This window comes from Thunnus thynnus, chromosome 5, assembly GCF_963924715.1.
Source record: "Thunnus thynnus chromosome 5, fThuThy2.1, whole genome shotgun sequence".
Classification (NCBI taxonomy): domain Eukaryota; kingdom Metazoa; phylum Chordata; class Actinopteri; order Scombriformes; family Scombridae; genus Thunnus; species Thunnus thynnus.
This window is the reverse complement of record NC_089521.1, coordinates 24,133,105-24,149,594: the sequence shown is the minus strand read 5'-3', so window position 1 is coordinate 24,149,594 and position 16,490 is coordinate 24,133,105. Positions and strand designations below refer to the sequence as shown.

The window sequence follows — 16,490 nt, the reverse complement described above, 5'->3', positions numbered from 1 at the left end:
AAAATTTGGTCTAAATAATTGTATCATTGAATAAAGATCCTTAATAGTGAAAGCATATTGTAGACCAGAGCACTGAGCGATGCACTGGATTGGATAGACTGATTGTATCATGTTGTGTCAATATTTTTAGGCAATAAAAGAGTAGATGGGAATGTTACTTACATTAGATCACAGAACTACATCGAAATCTACAGTAAATACATACATTTATCAGACAAAACGTCATAGCTTATACAGCATCTCATTGGTCTAACTTCCATTGAGGAATAAAGTATAAAGGTTTTGAGGGCTACTGATACAAAGAGAAAATAAAAAGTTATCAAACATGCTATCCTAACATGTCCTGTAATCTAATTTTGAGTTTTAAAATGTTTTACTTAAAACAAGTGCACAAATGTACTAAGATATGGTAATTTCACCTGTTTATTATATATATATATTTTAAACATTGTCCTGATGCAGTAATAATATCTTGTTATCAGGCAGATAATTTATAAAGAGTGAAAGCTGGTAAAACACAAAATGTAAAACCGATCTTGTCTTTTTAAAAAAAACAAAACAAAACAAAACAAAACAAAACAAAACAAAAAAAACCCCTAAAACTTGATCCAAGACACTTTAGGACTCAATACCAGTCTAATTAATTGACTTGTTGATCTGTTTTACCTAGTTCTTATTTTAGATTAATCTATTTTATTGGTTTTATTACATGTTTATCTTTTCTGTGTGCAGTAGTCTAAAATTGATTTTATAGTTTACATTTGCTCTGTCTAATTATCGGCTTGTCAATCATCTGTAAAACACTTTGAATTGCACTAATCTGTATGGAAGGTGCTATATAAATAAAGTATGATTGATTGAAGATGGTCATATCTTGCAGTGTATGTCTTGATAAAGTAGGCAAGCCATGACAAGCAGCACCTCCTCATCAAGCTCCAAGGCAGCCTGAGCAGGAGCACATCTTTTCCTCTCCAGCGGATTAACGTGGTTTAATTGGTTAAGTTGCGGCTGTAAATCAGACAAGGCATTTTGGTACTGACTGATAATTAATTGTGTTTGCTGGCTCAGCTAAGTCTGGCCTATAAAAAGAGATGCTTAATGCCAGTGGAACTACCTGAGTTGAACAAAGCTGTGATTCAGCTGAACAAGGACTACATTCTCATGAGAAAGCGGAGCAGAGTTGTACCTTTTAGAGAGGAAAAGCTTGTGACTAGGACAGTTCATTAAGTACATTAAATTACCCTTTTGTGCAAGTCGATCATTGTACACTTCCCATTTGTACCTTCAAAGATAAAAGTAGGGACAAACGAACCTTTAATCAAAACGTGAAACATCAGACAACACTAAAAAAACATAAAACTGTAGTCTACAGCCATGCTCAGGCTGTACTTTACTTCACACAGCTGTGTTTTAAGATAAATCAGCATGCTAATGTGCTCACATTGATAATGTTAACATGCTGATGTTTAGCAGGAATAATTTACTATTTTTATAATGGCATTAGTTTTGCAGGTATTTAGGCATAAACCAAAGTATTGGACAAGATGAATTTTTGTGTTCATGATGGTGCTAGAGGAAGAATCAAAAGATCACCGAAGCCTTTAGGATGCATCCTCTGGGCACCATTGATTTTTTTTTTTTTATGGCAATTCATCTGATACTTTAGTTGCTGAGATATTTCTGGACCAAAGTGGTAGGGCTACAAGCTACAAGCCGATAGACATTGCCATCCATAGAGAAAACAAAAGGTACTTTGCTCTTTCTCAGCCAATTCCTTCTTTACTTCCACCTTTTTTGTTGCTGTTGACACCCACAGAAGTGTAAAAAGTGCTTCTCACCCACCAACACCTCTAATTGTGTTTAATAGGACCAAACTGAAAGCACCGTGGCTGGGAGCTGAACCTCAGTCTCTGCTGTGGCAGCAGAGTAATCTTCCCTCAGCACCTCAGTCAGTATGTTACCTTAACTGACTTAAGGCCTTAAGATGGATCGAACAGTATCTAATCTCAGACATTTTTAGGAGATCTGCTTTTATACAAGACCTTCCAAGGCTTTTTGTTGAATTTCATGATTTCATAAACTGCATGTTGTGCTGGCGAGACCCTTTATGAAACCTGTGGAAACTATGATTAGCCTGTCTAGCACGAAAATACGGAGGAGAAATCTCTGATGTCAGGAGGCTTTGTTAGAGTGTTTGTCACTTCTCATTAGAATTTAAAAAAAAATCTCGACTCTCAGCCACACATACACTACAACATCATAAGATAACACAGCTGACTGAGTGTGAGAATTAATTTCACTGGTGGGGAGTGCTAATGTATTTCATCCTGCAGTCTAAACTCCACTCATATGACTGCGCTAGTCTAGTCAGAGCACACAGTAGCGTGACTGAAAAGAGTAAAAGAGATGAGATTTATTGGGGGCTATAAGTGACCTAAGCGTGACCCTTGTGGTTTCATGAAAAGACTTTTCAAGGCTTTTCCAGCTTCTCACTCTCATTGATTGTCAAGCGCTCAGACAAGCTGGCTGTGTCCGTGTGAGTGTGATGAATAAAGTCCTCTATGTTTTAGCACACAAAGACAATTTGGGAATTTTACAGGATGTCACACACACAGGCTGATATATTGATGCCCCTTAAAAGCATTTAATTTTCCCCCCCTTCTTTAGATGAAAAGGAAGCTCCCTATTGGTTGAGTTTCACCCCACCCTCCGCCTCCTTTCCCCCGGTTTCCTGGGCAACCATGTCAGGGTAAAGGAAAAGAGCAAATCATGTGAGGGCATAGCATCTTTCTCTCTCACTCTCTCTCCCTCTTTGAGTGTGTGTGTGTATAAAAGCCTCTCTCTCCATGCTTTCACTTCACTCTCGGCTCTCTATTGCGTTTCATAGAGGACAGACGCAAGATTGAGGGGAAAGGGGGACACGACCAAAGGAAATCCCTGTGTAACAGTGGGAGACATTTCTTTGACCTTCCCTCTTTTTCTCTCTCTCTCTCTCTCTCTTTCATCTCTCCGTCAGTCACGTTTCTCCTCCTCTTCCAATGTGTCTCTGGTCTCCCTTCTTTCCTCTTCTCTCTTCTTCTTGTTAAACGTCTCTGTTCTGCTTGGACGGTGGCTGCATCGATGCAAAATGGGTTGTGGCAATTCCTCAGCCACCAGCACCTCAGGAGGGGGTGAGTGTTTGAGGAATATCTGTATATATGTGTGTGTGTGTGTGTGTGTGTGTGTGAGAGAGAGAGAGAGAGTTGCCACTGTATATCTGCACCAAGGGGAGAGGGTGTTTTGAATATAAATGAAGTGTGTCAGGGTTACCCTTGCATTCAGTGTATGTCCTCAGATGTGTGCAGTATCCGTGCGTGTGTGTGTGTGTGTGTCTTATAGGTGCTTTCAGTGATTTCATCCATGTATACATAGACAGCACAGTATCATCATTTGTGTCTCAAAATGACTGCAACTATAATAATTTTTTCCCCTTATGTTCAGCATTTCGCCGTGTGAATGCTCCCGCTCTGTAGTGTGTGTTTGTGTACCTGCATGTGTATGCGTGCGGTGGTCTCCTAAAGCTACGGGTGGTGGGTCGATCATGGAGGGTCTCCCATATTCCACTCTTACCAGCAGCAGTTGAGTCACCAGAGTAGCCTGAGGAATGCACCAACTCCAAGCTTTGATAATGACACTGACACTGTTATTATAATGTTAACGACTACATTGATACAAAAGCAAGCCTTCACTAGGACACCATTGCCTTTCGTTTTTATATATTTTTTCCCCCTCCTCTGGTTGTGTTTGCTCTGGTTTCCATGGATTTTGAGAATGAAAGACAAGCAGTTTCAGTGACATTCACGCGTCTTTGTCTCCCTACTGATGGCTGGTTGTGCCTGTAAACAGGAGGCTTTGAAAATACTCCATCAATGGCCAGGTTTCATTCATAAAGCCTGGAGGACACATTTGAATGAAAAAAATGCTGTATCGCATGGTTTTACCAACACTTGTCCAGATATTCTGCTTTATTTTGAGTTGTCTTCTAACAGCACGTCTCTCTGTGTGTAGACAGGTACAATACCTGTTTTAAATTATATCGAGCAAATCTCTGGGCACCACAGTCAAAGTGAGGTAATAATTATATTGAAGTATCTGCAGGATTACCTCACCGCCACTGTCCATTAAAGCAGTATTGTGTGTGTTTGTGCTTGTGTAAATGTGTGTGTGTGTGTGTGTGCTTGCAGGTACCTAATCAGCGTTCACCAGGCATGTTCCTTGTTTAACAGAGTCACAGACAGCGACTGGGAAAAGCCACCCAGTGTTGTCTTTGCTCTGAGTTTGATCCACTTTGGGGTTACTCTGTCTTCTAACAATATCAATGGTGTCTGAGTTTGCTGAGGTTTGTTTGTTTGTGTTTATTTCTATGCGGCAGGCCTTATCCATTTTTCTGCTCCCTCTTGGAGGTCAGCGTTCACCACAATGTCAAGGACGTGTGACATCCTGTCACACTGACAAATGTGGACCAGTGACTGCACTCATTTGTCCATGCCAGCTGATACCAGGCTAGAGTCAAAGGACACATTTTCCCATTCTGTTATTTACTGTAGAGTTTAGATAGCAGCACCCTCTGGGTGTCTGTACACATTTGTAGTTTTATGTCAAAGTGTATTTTTAAATTGTTTGCTTTCAGGCAATCCCCAAATCATAACCATAACCAAAGTCATTGAGCTTTCAAGCTTTCAAGTTTCAAGTTTATTTCATTTATATAGCACTTTAAAAAGCAAACAGGTTTTGCACCAAAGAGCTTCACAAAGACAGACGTACATACAAGCATTAAGATGTATGTGTGCATAACAGATGTTGTGGAAATGAAGCAAGATTAAAATAGAAACAAGTTTAAACACAATTTAAAATCCAAGGAATCCGATGGAAATAAAAAACAGTTTAAACACAATTAAAATCCAGAGAATAAAAGTGGGTCTTAATGTGCATCTTAAAAGCATCAACAGACTCAGCCTGTCTAATGACCTCCGGCAGGATATTCCAGAGCTGAGGAGCCACTACAGAAAAAGCCCTGTCCCCGGCTTTTTTTTTTTTTCCATGAACGGGGCACAGCCAACTTGCCACAGTGGGAGGATCTGAGGCGTCTGCTGGTGCTGAGAAGTTCTGAGATATATGTAGGGGTGAGACCGTGGAGAGATTTATAAACAATTAGAAGAATTTTGAAGTTTATCCTGAAACGAACAGGGAGCCAGTGTAAGGATGCAAGGATAGGGGTGATGTGGTCTCATTTCTTCGACCTTGTTAATAACCAGGCAGCAGTGTTTTGAATTAATTGTAAACAGGAAATGGTAGTTTAAGAGATGCCTTGGTAGAGGGAGTTACAGTAGTCCAGCCTGGATGATATTAATGCATGAATGACTCTTTCTAGGTCACAGGGTGATAGGAAATGCCTAATTTTGGAGATGGTTCTGAGTTGGAAGAAGCTGGCAACAGGATTTATATTCCTGTTGAAACTTAGATCGCCGTCAAATGTAACACCCAGGTTCTTAGCATGTGGTCTGATGTAGGCAGAAAGGTAATTGAGCTTCTGGCAAAGAGTAGGATCTCTGTCTTGTCCTCATTTGACTGAAGCAAATTATGAGTTAAACAGTCTCTAATATCTTGGAGACAGTTTTGTAATCAAGTTACATTGGCCTAATTTTGAAAATTGAGGGGGAGGTAGATCTAAGTATCATCTTCTTCATATCATCATCAGCTTTGTGGTTGAGTCACGCAAGTACTTTTCAATTTCAAGCTGCGGTCTGTACCAAACTCAAATGACCGCCTCAGTGCACACTCTATATCACATTGCTCATCCCTAGTCTTATGCACACAGATGTGCACTCTTGGATATGAATGAGCTTTTGTCAGGCCACTGAATAGGCCCCTATTGTCAAGTCAGCAGACTCACTGTGACATTCACTGTGAACAGCCCTCAATTTCTTTTACAAGGATGAAATTTTTGTGTAATGTAGTAACAGTAAATCAGCAACAATTGATTCAAAATTACAGCAGGAATGCTGACTAAGACCGTGAGGAGAGCACACATTATTTTTATCTTAAAGTCTGGTTACGTGTTTGTATTGATTTTTAAATTATTTTATTAGTTTATAAGGCATTACATGGCCTTGCACCAGACTACCTCTCAGAAATGCTTTTGGTGTTGTATAAAGCAGGAAGGCCCCTCAGATCTTCCAGTTCTTCTGGTTTAGCTGTTCCACAAAGCAGAACAAAAACCTTCACTGATGCTGCTTTCAGCCGTCACGCTGCTGGAACAGCCTCCAGTTGATCAGAGAAGTAGTCTGGTGAAAATATAGATATTTTTAAATGTAAACTAAAATCCCATCTATTTAGTCTGGCTTTTATATAGTGTTTTATGATTTTATGGTTTCATTATTTATACATATTTTATTTACCATCATTATTTATTTTATTCTCTTTTGTTTTATCAACATTTGACTGTTGATCATTATGATTTATTTTATTCTATTTTATTTTATGAACATTTTACTGTTTAACTAATCTATTTTGTGTAGTATTTCATTTGTTTCTAAATCCATTTTTAACATCCTACATTTTGTCAATGGCTTGTATATTTGTTTGAAAGGTGCTATATAAATAAAGTTTGATTGGTTGAACAGTGTAATTCTTCTGTTTTCTATTATTATATGTAATTCTTGTGGCCTTTGTTTCAAGGTACATTTCTACACTCATACTTTGGGGTATGGCATGAAAACCTATTTGGGAGCAGAATGTAGCTTTGTTTCCACCCACTGTTGTCAATGACGTTCAAGAGGGAAGTTAGATTATTCTCCAACTGAATGTATTATGATCTCATTTCAGTGGTTCAGCGAAGAATGAGCTATTGGGATGAGCTCAATGGGTGTCATTCGGAGTCAAGGCGTTTCACACTGTATGCCTTATGTCAGTATACAAAATGTCCTCCGTTACCTTCAGAGGCAAGTTGGGATAAATAGAAAAGTCAATTGTTTAGGGATTGTGAGTAGGCTATATATTAAAATCAATCAGTGGATACACACCAAACTCAAGCACTCAAAATGTCTAGAATAAACGGGAAATACCCCAAAATATTACACAAACATACTGTATAAATCACGCATTAAAAATAATCTGCACAAAAAGATTAAAAAAACATAAACTGCTATCTTATTCCCAATTCTTCTTTCATACTACACATTTGGACCACAAACGGTCATCCTCTTCAACCTAAGGAAGTACTTCCATACCAACGGGTAGTTTATAGTGTAAAGAGATGGTGTGTGCACATCCCATACTATGTTTTTAGATCAGGTGCAGGACAGCAAATGAAATGAAGGAAAAAAGCAGAGTTTCCACACACTGGATTGTAGCTCAAAAAAAAAAAAAAAAAAATAGGCAACACATTTCGACCCCATCCGGTCTGCATGGCGCAAAAAGTTTGGGTTGATACGTTGCCTTTTTCAGTCAGTGATACAGAGACTTTGGGAACTACAACCCAGTGTGTGGGCACTCAGTCTTAATGTCTGCAAAATACAAGCCACTGGTACCAGATGAAAGTTGTGGAGTAAAAGGTAAAATATTTCACACTGAAATGTAGCCGAGGAAAAGTAAAACGTCTCAAAAAGTAAAGTGACAGTAAATCAAAACTACACTGGAGTAAATGTATTTAATTACTTCTTGTATTTACGTCTACACATATGAGTCTCGCATCCAAGTTAACACAAGGTGTACAGTATTTGGCCCATCCTTTAGTCAGTATTTGTTCTTACAGTTGGCACCAGTGGTCTGGGAGGATGGAGGGTGTACAGAGCGTAAGACTTCAGACAGACTGACTGACATCAGCAGTAGGTCTTGTATTGAAGTCTGTTCCCCCCTCGAATAGTGTTTTCCTCCTGTTAGTATTGTGTTTCCCATAATTCCACCTCTGCGGTTGGGATTAGGTTAGGGTTAGGCATAGCAATGATAACTGGTTGGGTGCAGGTTAAGCAGGGGAAACACACATCAACAAGGAAACAGACTTTGACACAACACCCAGAGTCCTGTGTCTGTGTGTGTGGGTTTAGACAGCAAAAGCACTTTGGTTCAGGCTAGGGAAAGATGGCTTCAGTTCAATGTTGATAATATATTATACATTCAGTCTTGCGCGTCAGCTCACTGTCACTTTTTCAGCATTTAATCAAGACCACAATCTTAAACCAACCTTAAACAAATGCTTTGAGCACCTAAGCATAACCATAAAAAACATTAATGATGCTTTACTTTCCATGAGCGGGTATTTTAGGGAAAACTGATGAAATATGTTGTCAGAGAACATTTTGGAAATATGTTTTGTGAGTTGGCATATACAGTACGTTCATTAAAAACATTTCATCATTATGCTGATGAACAGAAACATAATTTGGGCTGCATTGTGTTTCTTTCAAAATGTATTTGCTGTTAAAAATGAGTAGAATAAAAACATAGGCCTGAACAGACAGGTATGATAAAACACAAAGTACTGCTCGAGATTTTGTCGTTTCTGCTGGGTGCACAGCCTCAGCAAATACGCATGGTCTACTGTACAGATGATACTTGCCAAAGCCTCACATGTCTGTGTCTTGATCAGAACCAGGAGGGGGTCTATGGAAATCCTCCAGGTGGTCTGATAAAGTGTCCTCCAATGCTGCCACAGCCACATCTCCCTAAACTGCCGCCAGCCGAAGGTCTACGCCTTCAGTTTTGTCACTCTGAGCAATTAACAGAGTGTTCCCAGTGACATTTTAAGTGCTGACCGTTAAACTAATTGATTTCTGTGACATGTTCTGAAATAGTGAGCAGATAGTCAGTCAGATAAGAGGTGTGTTGAGGTGTGATGTATTATATGAAGGGGGGTTAGTTGTCTTCATTTGTGCGTGCCTGTGGTTCATGTGGATGTTGAATGATGGCCTTGAAAGAAATTTTTGTATGGTTCATGAGTTTGTGTAAACACACTGAGATTAATTGATTGTAAGGAAAAACACCTCCTTCAGTAGTTTAATGAAGATAAATTGTCTTTTCATCTGTTTCCAGGGCCAGCAGAAGCCTCCAAAGATGTGTAAGTACATCCGTCATTTTCAGGCTATTTAAAGTATTTATGAAGCTCATCATTCGTGGCCCCCGGGCTTCACACATTCAGATCACATAAGATCGCCTTATAAAAGAGCTTTATGTAACTGCACACATTCAGTATTCACACAGGATGTGTTTCTGTCAAGTATTTCCACACCCACTGTTGTTATACAAATGTAAATATGATTTTTTTTATTAATCTAAAAGCATTTTAGTTAAAGGTTACAATCTGTGATGCAAACTAAAATTCAAAACCTGCCATCACTTTGTTTTTATGTGAGTTATAGCTGTAAACAAATAAAGCAGACATATCCTTTCTTATATTTTAGTAATAATAAGTTGACCAGCAGAAAAAGACAAACTCATCAAGTTTCATAAACTTATTAAGTACATTAATTTGGCTCAAATGTATATTCCTTTACATTTCTGTGATGCCAACTAATTCTTAAATACTTGTTACTGTATTTACTCAGAGGTTAAGAGGTGTGTGTATTGGAGCAGTGCTTGTCAAAGATTTGATCCTTTATTTTGCTGCAACAGTGTGTACAATGAGCCGTTGGAGTTTCTGCACATTTTATATAACATGAACAATTGATAATGAGATATATAATGTGTGGTGAGTAAAGATTTTTGGTATGTCTGTGATGTTGAATTGGACTTTTGATGAAGACTCAGTGAGCACAGCACAATGCAAAACCAAAAATTACAAAAAAAAGTAATATCAAAGCATTACTTTCATTCCTTTTCTTTTGGATCACATGCTGCAGTTTTAGTTTTAGATCCATTTTTATATGTCTGTCATGTCAAACATCTGGCCCAGCGCCATCACTATTTCACAAAACATGCATTTTCTGGTAACACTTATACAAAAAAATGCAGAAAGGTGAAAAGAAAAGAAAAAAACTAACAAACAAAAAATCCCAAGAGCTTTTTTTCTCTTTCTCCAAGTAAATGGCTAGTTTATGTGCTTCATACGTGAACAGCCAACTCAGTCTTTGTGCATCATCCATTCTTACAAAATCAATACCTATTTTTTAATCTATACTGTATTGAGTTTTTTTTTTGTTCTTTTCCATCTTGACCTGCACTACAAAGTCTGTCAAAAAGTTTCAATTCAGACTCGTGTTTTTCTGTGAAGTGTCATTCAGAGAACAGGTTGTCCTTCCCCATCTACAGTTAGCATTTATCAAAGCTTAGGGAGGGGCAACAGCATTTCCTGGAATCAGCTTGTGTGCACATACATGTGTGTATGCTCCTTGATAACCATCTGAGCAACCAGCACAGGACCCTGGAGAGCTGACAGCAGCACACTAACTCAGTTAAGCTAATCACAGCTTCCGAGGACTGTACTACACAGCAAAATACCTCTCTCTCTCTCACACACACGCACACACAAACAAATATTATATGAAACATTATAAGATTAATGGAGTAATACACTCCAAAAGTGAAATTTATGTCATTATTTTGCTTGCAATGCTAGAAAAGTAATACACAGGGAATTACAGTAGGTAGTACAGCTTCAAGTTAGCCCTTCAGACTTAATACGTACAACAACAACAACAACAACAACAAAACAAAACTGAGGTCATTGGGAAACGGTTGTTCAGTAGCTTAGCTCTAGACCTGAAATGGCAGATCAATCTGATCATCAGGCAAGTCATCCAGTGGAGTGGAGTTCACAGAATTCCCAAATGGGCTAATGCAGCATACCAGCTAAGCAACTGCACTTCCATCGTCCATTATTTGTGTAATGCCTCTCATTGGTGTTGTATGTTTGTTTGTTTGTTTGTTGTCCTGTGTGCCCATAAGAGGTGACCTGACCTGTGCTTCTTCTCTCAATCAGGACAGAAGATCCCTCGGCAGAAGATGAGAAAAGAAGGTATTTTTTGCTAATGTTCTCTACATTATTTTCTACTTTCATTATTTACATTTTAGTTTTGTTTGGTGCTGTTAATTTTCAATGCACTTTTGCAGTATGTAGTTGCAGAATACTGTTCTTTGCTTTATGGTATATCGACTATGAAATGTGAATATTACTAAGACTTTTTTGACGTGTCACTGTAGGAAAAGCACAGGTGTAAACGGTAAAATGAACCATGGCTAAATTCCTTTTAGCTGCCTCAGTTTCAGGATGCTGGTATTGTGCATGCTGGCTCACTGTCACACTGTCATTGCTTACTGGGACACTAAACAGAGACATCGTTAATGTTATTAGTAACACCAGTGCGTATCCTATTATGACAAGTCTAAACGTCTGCTGTGAAAAAGGCCTGAATTCATTAGAAGGGACTAACTTTAGTTATGAATAAATTTTACAGATGTCTGATCTAAATTCTTTAATGGTTGTTTTAAATGAGCATATTATCAGTATTAGCAATTATGCTAATTGGGAGTAACTCGTACCATTTACTTTGAAACTTGCAGTTTTAACGTGAATGGTTAGACTGTGAAATCATCAAATCCCCATGCTTTCTAAATTTGGGAAAATCTTTATTTATCTACATGTAACAAGCATTTTAATATAACAGCTGTTGGAGGTCTGTGTTAGTATGTTTAATGCAGAGGTATTGGGCCTTTATCCACAGATATCACATTAAAACCATAGACTGTGTAATTATAATGCTTATTTCTAAAACATTAAAAAAAATCAGACCATACTTGCTCTTTAAATTGTTTTGAGGAAGAAAAATTCTCTCCTTTCTTCTCAGGAACTATGGTGGCGTATATGTAGGTCTACCAGCAGACCTGACCACTGTGGCTGAGAGTCAGTCCAAGTCCACACATAAAGGTAAACATCTATAACGCTGCACATCCCATATTCATGAAAATAAATCTCTTTCATGTGAAAATGAAGGGCACACTAGTGTGGAAGACTGTAGGTTATATTAAGATGATACCTCTGACATTGATGAGCGTCTTGAAGTCAAACAGCTCAGGGCGTAGAGAAAAATAATCCCTGATGGCTGAGCCGCCACCCCATGAAGCCACATGTCGCCTGAAGCATCTTTATTTTTATTTGACCTTTATTTTCACTGAATGTTAATGAGAAGCATTCCCTTTATGATAACAAACCATTTAGTTCACAGGAAAAAATATTGTAGGTTTTTTTTAATCAACATGTACCTCAGTAATCCTAAAAGGGCTGTTTCTCTTTTCAAGTGTTTCATGGTTACTTATTCATTCTCTCATTCAGTCTAGCCTATAGTTTTTATTTATTTATGTTTCTGACAGAGCGATGGTGTTACAATCTGTGACCTAAACCAATAATGTGCTACTGCTGCTAATATAAACTGCTACCTCACTGTCGTTTTTTGCAGCTTTGAAGGCTTTCCAACCTGTCATGTTTGTCCTTGTGGTCATAAAGGTTAAATAGAGAATCGATTGTTTTTTCGTATCCTCTGGCACAACAATTAACTCTTTTTTCCACGGAGGTCTCCGAGTTCAAACTGCTGGGTAGAGGGTTGGTGTTGACATTAAGACAGGAGCACATGAACTAGAAATTTGTTAAATAATCGTCCCATAAATATCTGATTCAGCTTTTCTCCTCTTGCAGACTAGCAGCTATTGAAGGGAACACAACACAGGTACTCTTAAGAAAGAACACCACTTGCTCTGCGTTTTTATATGACATCATGTTGATTTCTTCTTTTAAAATGAACAGAATCTGCTACAAATGAAAGCCAATGACTTTATTCTTTGTCTCTGCAGGATCCTGCATATTCAGACACTCACATTATAAGCAGAAAGCATGTGCTCACCATACACCGAATAATCTCTCAGGCTTTCATTGAACGAGGATGTGGACAGCTTGCTGAGGCTCCGAGGACGCAGCCTCATGGAGTCATGGGTGGCACAGTGACGCAGGGACACACCGTCGAGGTCTGCTTACGGCATCCATAACCATATCCATACCCTTTGCAAAAAAAAAGAAAGAGAAATGGGCATCGAAGCAGACAAGCACCCACCTTGGGACTGGCAGCCATGGGCGGCGGCGGCGGCGGCGGGCAATGTGACAGCCATCTTGGCCTCTTGGTCGCGGCACTGAAACGTTCTCTTTCTCAGGAGGAGACAGGGGACCAGCCAACTAAATAACTGCCTGGGACTCACACACATTCCCAATAGCCCTCTGCAATAATAACCACTGTTCAGTTGTTTCTCTAAGATGACATCAATGATTCACTGTGTGGCGGAGAGAGCGAGTCAGAGAGAAATCAAAGCTCCCCTATAGCAAACACATTCCTGTTAATACATCATAGTACATCTCGGTGTTATTGAAAATAGCGTTGATTTCAATCAGGGACCTGCTGCTGCTACATAACTCTCTGAAAATGACACTGATTTTAATGATCGGTCTAATGGTGATAGAGACCACGAGTTGTTGTAATCCCGCAGTCTCCTGGGTGCATCAGCCAGGTCGTACCTGGTGTTGTCACTTAACTTCTGCCCCAGACTGATTATGTAACATCATATGACTCATGATACAGAAATCTCTCTCTGTCTCTCTCTCTCTCTCTGTCTGTCTGACTCTCTCTCTCTCTCTCTTACTTGTGCTGTCTCTGCAGCATGTTATTTTTCCCCTGAAGAGCTCTGACTTTAGTGCTGCTGGGTAATTCACATAGCTCATACAGTCTCTATCAAGGTTTCCAAAATGCAGAACTGTCAACACAGTCTGTTCAATCGGGTTCATATCTTACATCATAATTGTGATTGAGCGTGTAATAGTAAAAAACAAACAAACAAACAAACAAAAACATGTCATTGAATTACATTCAGTTGCAAAATAATCATGAGCAAAGAAAACACACTAAGAGAGACAGAAGTGTTGAGTTGTCTTTCCTCTCACTTGTTTTTCTTTCCGTTTAATGACCCCTGCACTGATTTTATAACAATCTATTTTATACTTTATGTATCACTCTTAATTGTTCTACTGTATGTAATCCTCAAAGGAAAAGGCTGTTATTCTGTATTTTTTCCTATTGTCAACCAATCCCATGAAAATACCGAAACAAACCAGCTTTCAGGGAAATGTTTTGGTTGTTATCACATGACCCATCATATGATTGTATACTCATTTTGGTAACACTTTATTTTTAAGTCCCCCGATTCAGCATTCATTAGCAGTATATAAACAATTAATAAATGGTTTATAACACACTATAATGCAGTTGTTAGTACATATAAGTGTTTATTAATACATTAGTCAACAACTATAGCTCCTCAGAAACAGATAATGAATGACAATATAGTAAAACACACTTGTAATGATATAAAATGTCTTCATAGTCATAATTGCTGACAAATACACCGCATTCATAAACACTTAAAATGTACTTATATCTCTTTATAACTGCATTATAGTGTATTACAAACTATTCAATGTTTATGTACTGCTTATGAATGCTAAATAAGGGGACTTACAGGAAGCTATTATAAGGTTTTATCAAATTTTAAACGTCAAGATGAACCTTCAAGCTCGACATTTTTTTAGTTTGTCTCAATATTTTCTGACTTCCCTACCCAGTCTGTGGCACTCAGCCCCAAAGCCATTTGTTCCTGCTGAAGATGTAAATCTTTAAAAACAATGAGTGCACATTTGGTGCTCTAGTAAGTATTTAAGGCAGCAGGATGATGTACAGTATGTGTGATTTACTCAAAATACATGTGAACTACATTACCTGTGTACATGATAATTGTTTTAAATCATTTTTGGACAACACTGGAGCTGTGTGACACAGCAGAATAAGTTATAGCAGGGTTGACAATAAGAAGAATATAGAAAATCACCAGCGTTATCCTTTAACAAAAAAAAAATCCAACACAACAGTGTCCCCAGACAACAAAAAAACAAAAAGCAAAAAAAACAAGCAAGAAAAAAAAACCACATTACAGCTGGACGGGCATTAGGGGCCAAGGTCATTTGTCAGCCAGGCTCTTGACAGTTCTCTCCTCTAATGAATGTACAACATCCTCCACTCACCAGGACCCTGGAGGAGGGTGGAAATAGGCCAACTTTGAACACTTGAGATTCAAGAGATGCTTTTTCCGTGCTATACAAAACGTTTTCTACGCCTGTGTATGTAGCCTAGACCACTGCCTCGCCTGACCAGTTGCATAAAAGTAGACTAGACACAAGCTTACTGTTTACTGTTCATGTTTTCTTGTGGGTGCAACTCAGAATGATGCCCACCACCTGCCAAGCTGTGTCGCCGATTATCAGTCACGTTAATATCAAGGGATTTTGTGTAGTGTCTTTAATTGCGAGCCTTTTGTCAGCTCACATTGTCGCAGCGTTTACAGTGTTCACCTGTGGTAGAGGTATAATATACTGCGGATACAAAGAGCTGCTTTATGTAATGTGTGTATTTTACAGCATATTATAAAAAGAGCTGCAGTGCGCTTACAGCACTATAGCACCAATTTGGTCAGAATATCAGAATAATTTTGGTGTCCCTTTTCCTTGATGTCTATATTTCCTCCCCGCTGCTGTCTCAGTGTCCCTGTGTCAGTCCCTACCAGAGGCCTTTGGCTTTTACAGCGTGTCGTGCCGCCTGTCGCTCCCTCTTTTATCAGCCTCGCTTTGCCCTTTATAGTTGTTCCCCCTGTATATGATGAATGTCATTGCCTTTGCCCTATTCAATTAATCTAACAGGGACAAGGGGGCAGAATGTGGATGAATAACACAGTCTGAAGTGAAGTCCTCTATGTTAAAATGTTGCTGTGGCAAATGGTAGGATAGCTGTAAACCTGTGCAGCACAGTGTGTTGTTTGAATGTAGTAGGGGGTGGTGTGTGCGTGAAGAAATGACATACTCTCTGTTTAATGTTTGGAAGTGTGAGATCTTTCAGGTTTTGTGGCACATTGATGTTAAAAATTATGGGAACCACTTGAAGTCAAAGCAGCTGTGAATTGTTTTAATTATTTACACACTGGAAAAGACTTGGATGTGGTCATTAAAAAAACACACCAGTGTCTCTTTATGTTGTCAACTGCTGTATGATGTTCCACACTGGAAATCATATTTTACAGTCTTTCTTTCTTTCTTTCTTTCTTTCTTTAACACACTTTTCATCACTTTTCAACACTCACTAATTAATCAAAGATGGTGACATGAAGAGGAAAAAAAAACAAACTCAACTGCCTCTGTGTAACTCATCCACGATCACCTGATTCAATTATTTATGATTAAAGACTTTTATATTGTCTGCGCACAGCTGTGGTTATTGATTATTGTGGTCTTTTGTTGAATGTATTTGCCCTTTGTAATCAATACGCTTGAAACTTGAGGGATTACATGTGATCTTAGCGGTGTTACAGACAGACTGTCTGACAAAATCAAGTGAGGTTCGCTGAGGAAAACATTTGTCATTATTGAACTAAGG

General features: G+C 38.7%; 1 protein-coding gene across 1 annotated transcript; it reads left to right on the top strand.

The window, feature by feature from the left end:
* The first annotated feature begins 2,832 nt into the window (after positions 1-2,832).
* LOC137183323 (overexpressed in colon carcinoma 1 protein) lies at positions 2,833-16,273 on the top strand. Its single transcript, XM_067590297.1, has 6 exons — positions 2,833-3,170; positions 9,070-9,094; positions 10,955-10,990; positions 11,820-11,899; positions 12,665-12,695; positions 12,820-16,273. The coding sequence occupies exons 1-5, from the start codon at positions 3,128-3,130 to the stop codon at positions 12,667-12,669; spliced, it is 189 nt and encodes a 62-aa protein (XP_067446398.1). The 5' UTR covers positions 2,833-3,127; the 3' UTR covers positions 12,670-12,695; positions 12,820-16,273.
* Positions 16,274-16,490: the final 217 nt, after the last annotated feature.